Raw genomic sequence first — 13,004 nt, 5'->3', positions numbered from 1 at the left:
GTTCAATTAATACAAGTAATTGTCATACATAAGTGCAAAAATACATAAATGCTATATAATTTATACTTGTTAAATAATAGAAACTAGTCAGTCTTTTGTTGCCACTTTTTAGCTATAGCTCTAGGAGATGCTGTCTTTTGTAGAAGCTCAATAAATGCTTCTTAAATGAATGAAGTTCCATACTTATTTTCAAAAGCTTTGTGCTTTATTAAAATGCAAGTGTACTAAAAGTTTTATTTTTGGCTTAATTTTATAATACTTCTTCTTTGACAGTTAAAAGACTGCAATGTCATAGCAACAAAGTTAGTTTTAATATTGGATGATTTATTATGGGTTTTAACGGATTCCCAATTGAAAGCCATGGTACAATATGCAAAATCTCTTAGTGAAGCAATAGAAAAATCCACAGAACAAAGGAAGAGCCTGGCTCCAGAACCTACACAGGTATGCTTTAAATTATGAAGGAAAACACTTTATGTGTAAATACTTAAATAACTAGAATGGTCTGTATTTTCTATGTATGAAAATGTAAGACTGAGATGAAGAACCTTCTCTCTCTAGATGTGTTCCTCTGTAATTTATATTTGATGCCTATATGAAAATAGTAAATATGTTAATGTTTGTCTTACTTTGGAGCTCTGAACTAAGTATGTGAGTTATTGATAACATAAAAGTGTATGATATAGCCATAGATTTTTTAGACTTCTGACATGAAGGAAAATTGGAATAAAACCTGGGTGGTTATAAGAAGGCGCGTGGAGGACGGGTAGCAGAGAGAGCAGAAACTGCAAAGAGCTGCCGAGCTTGAAAGCAAAACTCCTACTCATGTCTTCTGATGGCTACGGCAAGAAGATGGGGGACAGGAGCAGAATGAGTATTTAATGATAACTCTCTTCAAATCAGAAGTATTTGTCTAAAGAAAAAAAAGTCTAGTCTTTTTCAGTTTCAAGTTGTGCTTACATTTAATGCATAGCAATCTTTGTGGAAGGGACATGGAAAATTCCAATGGGTAGTGTCTTTAATCATTTTATAATTTTTTTATATCTGTCCCTCATAAAATATGAAGGATGTTATAAAATCATTCCTCTATGAACTTTTCTTTTGTGTGGACACAGAGGTCAAGCTTATTGGTGATCTAGCATGGTACATGAAGATAGTGTACTTTTTAAGCTTTCATTGGGTATCAGGTTGACATTGTTCACTCCCGGCCTTTTGTCAAAGGGTGCAGAGGTACATATTGCAAAGTAAAAATAAATATCTTCTAACTCCACCTTTTAGGACCTCATAATGTAATGGGCTGTGAAACCTGAAATAGGGATTGTAGTCCAATGTTACATCAGAAGGAAGGAGCAAAGAGAGGAAAGTGCAGAACTATAGAAGCATAGGTTTTAGTTACCTGCAATGTTGGAACAGGTTTTACAAGAAAGATAAGGGATTGTGTTTTAAAATGAAGAACATTTGATAGCAGTCGTAAACAATAGGTATTTCAGAAGAAAGTATTTCAAAGAGAGAAGAATCTGCAAAAATATGGCACTGTTTTAAAAAAATGGCTTTTTTTTTTTTGGTTTTTCGAGGTAGGGTCTCACTCTGGCCCAGACTGACCTGGAATTCACTATGGAGTCTCAGGGTGGCCTTGAACTCATGGCGATCCTCCTACCTCTGCCTCCCAAGTGCTGGGATTAAAGGCGTGCGCCACCACGCCCAGCAAAAATGGCATTTTTATGATCAAGAGAAAGAATTTGGTGTTACCAGAGCAACGTCTTAAGATCAGGTGCAAGTGCTTCTGGGGATACATTACAACTTTTTTTTTTTTTTTTTTTTGGTTTTCTGAGGTAGGTTCTCGCTCTAGCTGAGACTGAGCTAGAATTCACCATGTAGTTTCAGTGTGGCCTTGAACTCACAGCGATCCTCCTACCTCTGCCTCCCAAATGCTGGGATTAAAGGTGTGCACCACCACACCTAGTGCATTACAATTTTTTGAGCTTTATGTTTGAAGGAAGTTGAGGCCTCACTTTCTACTTCAGTAAGTGCTTTTCTTAACCCTGATCCTCCTAAGACTACTCCTGGTTTAAGATGGCATGCTGGTTCCCTTTCCATATTTGCTTTCATCTTACTTTACAAATAATTCTTCCTACTCTGCTTCAGCATGTGAATTTCATTAATTTTAAACTGGAAAATTTGGCTTTAATTTCAATAATATCAAAATTTCATGTATGGCTCATATATACATTGTTATCTTAAGCTATTGGATTCATGTGCGTCTTTACTCTTCACCAACACTCTATTTTTAGGGCAAAAAGATTTATACTTCAAATTATTTATCCTTGGTTTCTGATTTCTTTAGATTTCCAGGCTTAAAGGACATGTCATTTGAGACACTAGAGTGCTTACAATACTAAATAATAACCCAAGGGCTTCTATAAATACATGATCTTTCTTTTCCTACAAGATATATAGTATTGTATATAGAGCTTATATTTGCTTTTTAAGTATTAAGTGCTAATATTCAACTAAGCTACTTTAATAATGATTAATAACTATTTTCTAAAATGAGAGCCATAATTTCTAAATATAACTACTTATTCATAATATAAACCCAATGCATTTGCTGAAAGGCATTGGGTTTATATTCAAAGTGTATATAGTTCTCTAGTTTATCTCTATCTATAATCTATCATTCATCTATCTATCCATTTATATCTATCTATCATCTATATCTATCTATCTATGTATCTATCTGTCTGTCTGTCTGTCTGCCTGCCTGCCTGCCTGCCTGCTTATCTGTCTGTCTGTCTGTCTGTCTGTCTACCTACCTACGTACCTACCTTATCTGTCATCACCTATCAACTGTCTGTCTCGACTAGGTCTGGCTTTGTAGCTCAGGCTCTTGGATGCAGTTTGTAGTCCAGGCTTGAACTGATGGCTGTCGACCTGCCTTAGCCTCCACAGTACTGGAAATACAGACATGGGCCACCACACCAGGTAGAATTCAATTAAAATTATTCAGTAAGTTATAGTTTTATATGTCTGTAAGCCAGAAGCTATTTTAAGGCAGCTGAGTTCCTCATACAAAATAAAATACATTCTGCTTATATTTCCTGCAAACCTTCAGGTTTGCTTGTGTGAGCACTGAAGCTTGTACACTGGCATTGATGATGCAGCTTTGAATCTTTGTAGAGCTCTGCAGTCACCCCATCTGCCCAGCACGTGAAGACACCACAGGCGTCCAGTGCTCCTGATCTAAATGATGCCATTGTGAAATTATTCAATGACTTTGATGTTAAAGAAACCTCCCATCATCTAGTGATTTCTCACCTGGATCTACACATCTGTGATGATATTCATGCAAAAGAAAAAGGTAATAAACTCTTATTTCAGCAACTGGGCAGATGGCTCAGAGGTTACAGGCATTCGTTTGCAAAGCCTGCCAGCCTGGGTTCAGTTACCCAGCCACCCATGTAAAGCTGGATGAGCATTCATTTGTAGCACCAATAGACCCTTCTTGGAATGCCCATTCACACACATGCACAGGAATACTTTTTTTTTTTTTTGAATTGAGAACCATATTGCATATTGGTTGTATTCCCATTGGGTTATATATATATATATATCCCCTCTCCTGCCACTATCCCACTAATAATAACCCCACTGAGGAGGCTCAGTGGGGTTATTGGTATTCACTGTGGAGTCATGCATGTAGCAGTCAGTCTTTGTGTGGGGAGGGGAGGGACAATACCTGAGTTCAATATCCCACTCTGTGGTTCTGACTTTCTTTTTGCCCCCTTTTCTGTAATGTTCCCTGAGCCTTGTAGGGTTTGTTATTGATCCAAATAAATAAATTTAAAAATAAGTTTAAATATCTAACTTCGAACTATTTTGCCTTTTCTGGAATTGATTGCAAACTGGATTGTTTATTATATGTCATATGTACTATAAGGTAATTTATCATAATTTTATCATTCAGGTGTATGTATGTGTATGTGTGTGGAGATATATATATATATATAGTGTATTTTTGAAGCATTATATTGATATAAAATTTTTGTTTACCTCAATAGTTCTTACTCTTAATATTAGCTATCAATGCTAACACTAAAATTAGGCTTAAAAAATTAAAACTGAATACATGATACCCTTGAATAAAATATCTTGGAATTGCCTTTTGAAATTATTTATATAATACACTTTAGCCTGTGCTCCCTTCACAAGTATTCACTGATGCTATTTAAGCATTGTAATGAATCCACCTCTATGTCTGAACCCACATGTGTATAAATATAACCGTATGGCTCTCTCACGTTTTATGTCCTCTGTGCTCTTGTCCCAAAAATTATTAGGAAACTAAATTCTAGTTCGGAAATTTTCTTATTTTAGCCCTTATTCCTTATTATCCACACTCACTGTTTCTTCAGCTAACAGCATGTAGGAAGCTGCTCTTTGTGTATTGGATGTCTGTGGCTTCATTATTGTGATACTGGCCTTTTCTGTTTCTTTGCCATAAAGTGTCCCTGGCCACTAGTATTGGGAGAATTCAGCAGATTAGCATATGTCATGGACACTTTCTCAAATTTTGATGAGCATTAGAATCAAACTGAAGACCTTTAAAAATGGGTATCTTTGACCTGTGTTCTTCAGACCTGAATCAGAATATTTTTCCATAGAAACTTGTGCTTTGAATTTTTTTTATAGGCATAGAAAGTGAATATTAAAGCTGGATAGTGAGTAGGGAAGTTACTCTGCCTTTATCAGACAAAACAGCAAGACTCAGCTAATAGAGGAAAGGCAGGTTGACATGAGTCTGTTGGTGAAGTTTGTAATCCCAGCCATTTAGGAGGCTGAGGCAAGAGAATCATAAGTTCAAGGCCTATCTGGGATACAGAGTTACTTCAAGGTCAACATGGGCAATTTAATGAGGCCTTCTTTCAAATTAAACATTTTTTAAAGGGCTGGGGTTGTTTTTCAGTGGCAGAGTGTCTTCCTAATTGTAAGAGGCCATGGAGTCAATCTAATCCTCCATTCCCAGACTTGCCCCCCTCCAGTATTGGAGGGGCAAAGCTGAAGATTTGAGGTTTGTAAAGAAATTTGTCATTTCTTTTGCCCATTTTATGCCATTTGGCATCTTTCTGCTTTAGTGATTTGAAAAGAAAACCTGAAAATGTTAAACCAGAGTAACAAAATGAGGCGATCAAGTGAAAGTCTAAACATTTTTATGTTGTTTTCTTCAAGCTCTTTGGCATACCCCATTATCCTTCTAGTAGAATAAGCTGGATGGCTTTATATAAGGGAAAGTCTGCCACCAAAATGTCTCCTGCACTGTACAGGTCTCAAGTCACTTCTGCCATTGTGAAATCCAAAAGGCTGAAATATTCTTTCGTAAATTTGCAAAAGTCATTTGATTGTAAACCTGGACTGACCAAGTCACTATTACTTAGTATCTTTATTTTACCCACTTTACCACTATGAATATGTTTTCCTGCAGAATTATTTTATTTCTCCTTGCTACCTTAGAAATGATTCATAGTTTATTATGCACATATCATATTACTTTGATAAAATCTAAAAGAACATCTTGATTCTAAAACATTTAGCTACAAAGGTATTAGGCAAAGGATTGTGGGTCTGTGCTCCGAGTTCTACTAGTTGAGGTAAATTGGAGTTACTCAATTATGTAGGGTGTACATACTTGATAAATCTTAGTTTATGTTGTCTTGTAGTTGAATTGCTCAGGCTGTTGTAAAATTTGACTTTTAAGCTAAATTTATACCACCTTTTGTTCCTTTTTTTCAGAGGCAGTTTATTAAGAAACAGAGAGACATTCCTGAGAATGGTGTGGGTTAGTGAGGGGGGAAAGGCCTCTGCTCATAAGCCTTGATCTAGTTTTGATCTTGCTCAAGCTCTGTGACTTTAGACAACTTACTCGATCTAATATACTTAATTTATTCTCTGGTAAGAGGCAAGCTGATACATTGTGAAGTCATTAAGAGTTCCTGGGTTCAGAGCCCACTCTGCACTTGACTAGCTATGTGGGTCCTACTCTTTGTGCCTGGTTTCCTTATGTAGAGGAAGAATGGACATACATAGCAGAAATAGTACCCGTCTCACCGGCTTGCTGTGGCAGTGGAGGGTAACCCTGCCTGAAGTACTGACGGTGAGGAGGCATGGAGTTAGGACTGACAGATTGGAAAGTTGGGCTGCTGTCAAGGGCTGAGCTCCCATTCTTGTTCCCTGTCCTTCAGTGCCCTGGCGGATGCCCCTCCAGAAGTATTGACTAGATTCAGTTGTGTTTCTGGAGATCCATGAGAAAAGAGATAGGTATTATTACTTGGACTCCATTATTATGAGGATTTTTTAATGTTAAATTGTTTCTAATATTTACCCCCCCACTTCATTTATATATTTTTCTTATCCTAGAGTCAAACAGACGTATTACTGGAGGTGCTATGCAACTCTCTTTTACACAATTGACTATAGATTATTATCCTTATCATAAAGCAGGTATGTATAATATTTATTAAACATGAGAAAGTATTCATTAAAATTATATAGCAAGTTATTTTTAAATTTAATTCTTTTCTTTTTTTTTTGTGTTTGTTTTTCAAGGTAGGGTCTCACTCTAGCTCAGGCTGACCTGGAATTCACTCTGCATCCTCAGGGTGGCCTGGAACTCATGGCAATCCTCCTACCTCTGCCTCCCGAGTGCTGGGATTAAAAGCATGCACCACCACGCCCGGCTAATTATTTTCTTTTAAAATTGTTTTCTTTTATTAAAGAGAAAAGTGAACAAGAGAGATCTTTACTATTTTTGTCTTGACTGTATTTTATTAAGAAAATGGAATTGCTTTAGGGAGTATATTGAGGTTCATGTAGATTATTGGAAAGTGAAATTGACAAATTTTGGCTTAATACTAGAGAATTTACTTAGCATGTTTGAGGATGTGGGCTTAATCCTGAGTACCTCCCAACACGGAATTGTAATTTTTCTAAGGATTTAATTTGAAACTTCTGACAAAGAAGGATACAGCATGTATGTGTCTGTTATTTGCTGTGACAAAAGCAAGTTGTTAATGAATATATTGAATTTTTAAATGAAACATACATATAGAATTCTGTGCTTTTTTCTACTTTTCTATATTTTCTAAATATAATTAGTAAATAAGATTTTTTTTGTTCATTTTTTTAAATTTATTTACTTGAGAGTGACAGAGAGAGAAAGAAGCAGATAGATAGAGAGAGAGAATGGGCGTGCCAGGGCTTCCAGCCACTGCAAACGAACTCCAGACGCGTGCGCCCCCTTGTGCATCTGGCTAACGTGGGTCCTGGAGAATCGAGCCTCGAACTGGGGTCCTTAGGCTTCACAGGCAAGCGCTTAACCGCTAAGCCATCTCTCCAGCTCTAAATAAGATTTAATAGGCTCAAATGTTGATGGGAATTTTTTTCTGAATAATAAAAACAAAAAAGTATGATTATTGCCAAAGTAAGTGATTTGGCAATACAAATCATACAAAGTGTATGTTTTCTTTTGCTCTCTCCCTTTTTGTTTTATAATTTACACAAATAAGAAAGAACAAAAAATGATAATGAGTTTCCATTCCTCCTTCTCAAGGCAGGATCTCACGCCAGCCCAGGCTGACCTGGGACACTGTATAGCCCAGGCTGTACTCAGACTCACACCAGTCCTAGTCTACTCTGTCAGTGTTAGTATTACAGGCATGAGCCACTATGCCTGTCTGGATTTTTCCAGGAATTAATTTTTTTTTTTTTATTAACAACTTCCACTATTATAAAAAATATCCCATGGTAATGCCTCCCTCCCCCTACTTTCCCCTTTGAAACTCCAATCTCCATCATATCTGCTCCTCCTCTCAATCAGTCTCTCTTTTATTTTAATGTCATCATCTTTTCCTCCTATTATGATGGTCTTGTGTAGGTAGTGTCAGGCACTGTGAGGTCATGGATATCCAGGCCAGTTGTGTCTGGGGAGAGCATGTTGTAAGGAGTCCTACCCTTCCTTTGTCTCTTACATTCTTTCTGCCACCTCTTCCGCAATAGACCCTGAGCCTTGGAAGGTGTGATAGAGATATTTCAGTGCTGAGCACTCCTGTCACTTCTCCAGCACCGTGATGCCTCATTTAAGCCAGATGCCTCTCAGTTTATTTTTTGCTGGGATGACCTGTCATTTGATGAGAGTGGAGTGTTGAAGTGACCCACTGCCACTGTGTTTGATGTTATCTGTGACCTTAATTCTAATAACATTTGTTTGATGATGTTGGGAGCCCCCATGTTAGGTACATATATGTTTAGGATTGTAATGTCCTCCTGTTGGAGTGTGCCTTTAATCAATATAAAGTGACCTTCCTTATCTTTCTTAACTAATGTTGGACTGAAGCCTACCTTGTCAGATATTAGGATAGTAACTCCTGCTTTTTTTCTAGGCCTGTTTGCTTGAAGCACCGTTTTCCAACCTTTCACCCTAAGATAGTGTCCATCCTTTGTAGAAAGGTGGGTTTCTTGGCAGCAACAAATTGAAGGATCCTGTTTTTTAACCCAGTCTGCAAATCTATGTCTTTTGGTTGGGGCATTGAGGCCATTGATATTAAGAGATATTATTGAAAGGTGTGTATTTATTTTTGCCATTTTTTTGTAGTTCTCCTGGTTATACCTTTGCTCTTTTGTGTTAACTAGTATTTGAATATTATTTGTTTTTTTCGTTCCTAATGTGTGCTTTTCTTTCTCTTTAGCGTGGACGATTCTTTCAAGTATTTTCTGTAGAGCTGGCTTTGTCTTCAAATATTGCTTTACCCTGCTTTTGTTGTGGAATGTCCTTATTTCTCTGTCTATTTGAATGGATAGCTTTGCAGGATAAAGTAATCTTGGTTGACAGTTGGTATCTTTCAAAAGTTGGGATACATCACTCCAAGCCTTTCTGGCTTTTAAAATTTGTGTTGAGTAATCTGCTGTGATCCTGATGGGCTTGCCTTTGTAGGTAACTTGATTTTTCTCTTTAACTGCTTTGAGTATTTTTTCTTTGGTATGTATGTTTGGTAGTTTGTAATATGGCGAGGAGAGGTTCTTTCCAGGTTTTGTTTGGTTGGTGTCCTAAAGGATTCCTGTATCTGCAGTGGCACCTCTTTACCAATTTGGGGGAAGTTTTCTTCTATGATTTTGTTGAAAATGCCTACTGTGCCTTCGGAGTGAAATTTTTCTCCTTCTACTATACCCTGAATTCTTATGTTTCATCTTTTCATAGTGTCCTGAATATCTTGAAATTCCCATTCATACTTTCTTATTAGTTTGCCTTTCTCTTTGTTGAACTGTATTAGATCTGCCACCTGGCCTTCTACTTTAGATATTCTGTCCTTCATCTATTCTACTGGTGAGATTTTCTACAGTTTTTTATTTCATTAACTGTGTTCTCCATTGCTATTAATTCTAACTGGTTTTTCTTTATTGTTTCTATTTCCTTATTTATGTCTTGTATTGAACTCTTTATTTTATTAAATTGGTTTCCTGTGTCTTTTTTGATTCCTTTGATTTCCTCTTTCATTCTTTTGATTTCCTCTTTGACTTCTTTGAGCATAATCATTCTTTAGAAATCCTTCTCAGGCATTTCCTCTAACTTATTCTCACTGGAGGTCATTTCTGATGCATTAATACTTTTTGATGGATTTCTATTGTCTTGATTTTTGGTGTTTTTTTTGTGTTATAATGTATACATTTTTGTATCTTGGATTAATTTAATACTTGGATTTTCTAGTTAGCTGCAGTATTATTAGATGTATCAATCAATCTGATGTTATATATCATCAGGGTAGGAGCTTAAGGTGCTAGGTGTGGCTCGCAAGACTCTCAGAGTATCTACAAAAGTGACCCTAGTTGTTGGGTTTGCCTGCTATGAGAGTACTCAAGTAGGCTGAGTAGAAATAGGTGGATTATAAAATTTAAGTAAACAATGTACACATTCAATGAAAAACAGCACAGAGTATTTATGCAAGAGTCAGTATCATGACATTCAGATCCTTTAACAAAGTACTGTCCCTTAGGGTGTGTGCTGCCCCACTCCCTTAATCCTGTCAACAAGAAGATTAAGATTTCTGGTCTGTCGAGGGTTCCAAGTCAGCTTGTGAGCAAGTGAGACCTTCCCTAATGTACAACAGAAGAGGAAACAAAGCCCACTATAAATCAAGAAGCAACAAATAATGAGCCCAAAATATAGCTTATTTAAGAATGGCAAATCCGACCATCTTTCAGATTTAATGTATAATTTATGATGATATGGAAGGTGCAGGTAGCACTTCTGGTTCAGGGCTATATACCAGGCTTATTTGGCAGGTACTGACGTGGTGTAATCCCAGTTGCCTTTTGGAATGATTTTGGTCTCAGTTATGCTGCGCTCCTGCTTGGGTCCCTCTTTGGTGCACTGTGGGTTCAAGTAGGCTGGCTGGGTCATTGGATCACTGCTCTAGTCTCCGGTGCTGGGTGATGTGTAGGTGAGCTCCCTTTCCCTGGTCTCTGGAGCTTGCTGGCACTTGTGCTGGTGGTGGGGAAGGGGAGGCTGTGGATAGTGGTTCTAGTTCTTCTGCTAGTCCACCTGATCCTCTGCCTAGTTAGTAATCTGCTCCTCCCGTTGTTCATTGCCGTCCTCCCTTCATGTTGTTGAGTTTGCAAAGAGCTCCGGTGTGAGTGGAAAATCCCCTCACCTGGCTTTTCCTGCAGCTCAAGCTGAGCCTTGCAGCTATGTTCCCTCAGACCTGGTGCCATTGCTGCTGGGGCCACTTCTGCCTACCTATGTGGGCTTTGGATGCTCTGGATCCCTCCTACTTCTCTGCTGCCATTGGTAATTTCTTATACACCTCACTTTTTAGAAGAGTGTATTTTGCTTTTTTTGTTTTGCTTTTCTCCCCTAGGCTGCTTTGGTGTGGTTCTTACGCCGACATCTTAACTGGAAGTCCCAAACTCCTTTTGGGCTCTTTATATGGATATTTGTGAGGTAATGAAATATCTAGTGAAAATGATGCAGTCCTGTGTCTTTTAATTAAATTTGGATTGTTGTTTCAGCAAGGATGATTCTAGATAGAAACTTACTCATCACTTGTTATTGACATTCTTTTCTTCTTCTTCTTCTTCTTTTTTTTAATTTTATTATTATTTATTAGAGACAGAGGGAGACAGAGGGAGAATGGGCACTCCAGGACCTCTAGCCACTGCAAACAAACTACAGATGCTTGCACCACCATGTGCATCTGGCTTATGTGGGACCTGGAGAATTGAACCTGGGTGCTTAGGTTTCACAGGCATGTGCCTTAACCACTAAGCCATCTCTCCAGCCCCTTCTTCTTCTTTCTTTAGTAGAGAAGCAGTAGGTAAAAACTGTGATTTTTTTTTTAAGACTCAAGCCAGGTGTGTTAGTGTACTTCTATCATTGCACCACTTTACAAGACCCTGTTGGAAAAGGGGGAAAAAGTCTCCTTTGAGAAAATGACAAATTTTACTGGAAGCACTGTGATAGCAGAACAAATTGCATGTTCAGTGAAGTATCTCTTCTTTATTTCATAGGAGATAGTTGTAATCATTGGATGTATTTTAGTGATGCAACTAAAACAAAAAACGGATGGGCCAACGAGTTGTTACATGAATTTGAGTGCAACGTTGAAATGCTTAAGCAGGCTGTGAAGGATCACAATGTAGGTTCACCTCCTAAATCCCCAACACATGCCTCTCCCCAGCACATGCAAACAGGTATTTTACCCAACAGCATTATGGCATTCCCTAATATTGTGTGTGTGTTCATAATTTAGTCTTTATAGGTGTTATTTTTTTTTGTTGTTGTTGTTTGATTTTTTTGAGGAAGGGTCTCGTTCTAGTCCAGGCTGACCTGGAATTCACTATGTAGTTTCAGGGTGGCCTTGAACTCATGGCTTTCCTCTTACTGCCTCCTAAAGTGCTGGGGTTAAAGGCATGCACCACCTTGCCTGGCCTATATGTGTTACTTTTAATTAATATCTAAAGATATTCTACTTTTTACTCAGACCAAGATAGATTTATTGATCTATAAGGTTATTTTAAGATTAATATAACCAATATGAGTAACCCCTAGGTAGAATTTTTCCACTTAAATGGCTTGTTACATTTTTAGTTTTAACATATCGACAGTGAATTTTAAATGTGATAAAAATATGATTTCTGTTTAAAAGTAATCAGTACAAAAACCTACATTCCTCTATCACTTCGTAATTTATGAAGTATTTCCACATATATTATCTTGGTTGAGAATTTGCATTTATCTATATTTCTATTACTATAATAATAAGAGTGATTATTTTAAAATATTATAATAAATTAAAAGGAGTCTTTGTTTCCTGCAGAGAAGGATTCCATTCTGAAAGGCACTTCTAGAACATCTTCAGTATTATCTCAACCATCAAAAGCTAAGCTAATGTCTAGTTCTGTTGTGGTTAGACTTGCAGATTTCAACATATATCAGGTATGTTTTGTTTTTTAAAATTAAATTTTTTCATAACACTGTATCTTACACAAGCAACATTTATTTTTAAATGCCCTATCCAGTTTTGTGAAATGGCCAAATTAGATGAAATAGAAACTATCAGTTCATTAATTTTAATTTATATGGTTGTCTTGAATTGGCCAAACTGAAGTCAAGGGCATAGTATTCCATGTTGTCAACATTGCCAAGATTTCTGACATCAATTGCAAGTTTGGGGGGGTTCCTAAAACTACACTCATGTTTAGTAATACATTTAAAATAGAGAAGTCACTGAAATCTATTATGCTCATAGCCACTTTTCTTATAAGGAAAGAAAGAATACAGCCATAGGAAGAGATGCATAGTCCAAAGTCTCGAAGGGCTTCAGATGTGAAGTTCATGACTGGCGATATAGTGCAGTGGTAGAGAGTGGCCCTGGTTTCAGTCCCCATCACCACAATGCAGATGTGCAGTTTGTATGAAGTATTGTCTTTATGGCCTAATTCTTCTCTGAGTGGACCAA

At 37.3% G+C, this 13,004-nt stretch overlaps 1 protein-coding gene across 2 annotated transcripts in view; it reads left to right on the top strand.

The window, feature by feature from the left end:
* Uhrf1bp1l (UHRF1 binding protein 1 like) overlaps positions 1 to 13,004 on the top strand; it is an 87,445-nt gene that overhangs the window by 34,777 nt on the left and 39,664 nt on the right. For both annotated transcript variants that reach the window (XM_045152674.1, XM_045152675.1), the window contains 5 exons: positions 274 to 444; positions 3,178 to 3,358; positions 6,412 to 6,495; positions 11,554 to 11,736; positions 12,363 to 12,481. In XM_045152674.1, the coding sequence (XP_045008609.1) occupies positions 274 to 444; positions 3,178 to 3,358; positions 6,412 to 6,495; positions 11,554 to 11,736; positions 12,363 to 12,481 (738 nt within the window). The remainder of the gene's footprint in view (positions 1 to 273; positions 445 to 3,177; positions 3,359 to 6,411; positions 6,496 to 11,553; positions 11,737 to 12,362; positions 12,482 to 13,004) is intronic.

The sequence above is a fragment of the Jaculus jaculus genome, chromosome 6 (genome assembly GCF_020740685.1).
Source record: "Jaculus jaculus isolate mJacJac1 chromosome 6, mJacJac1.mat.Y.cur, whole genome shotgun sequence".
Classification (NCBI taxonomy): Eukaryota; Metazoa; Chordata; class Mammalia; order Rodentia; family Dipodidae; genus Jaculus; species Jaculus jaculus.
Note: the sequence above shows the minus strand (reverse complement) of the source record. Positions and strands in the feature narration are given on the sequence as shown.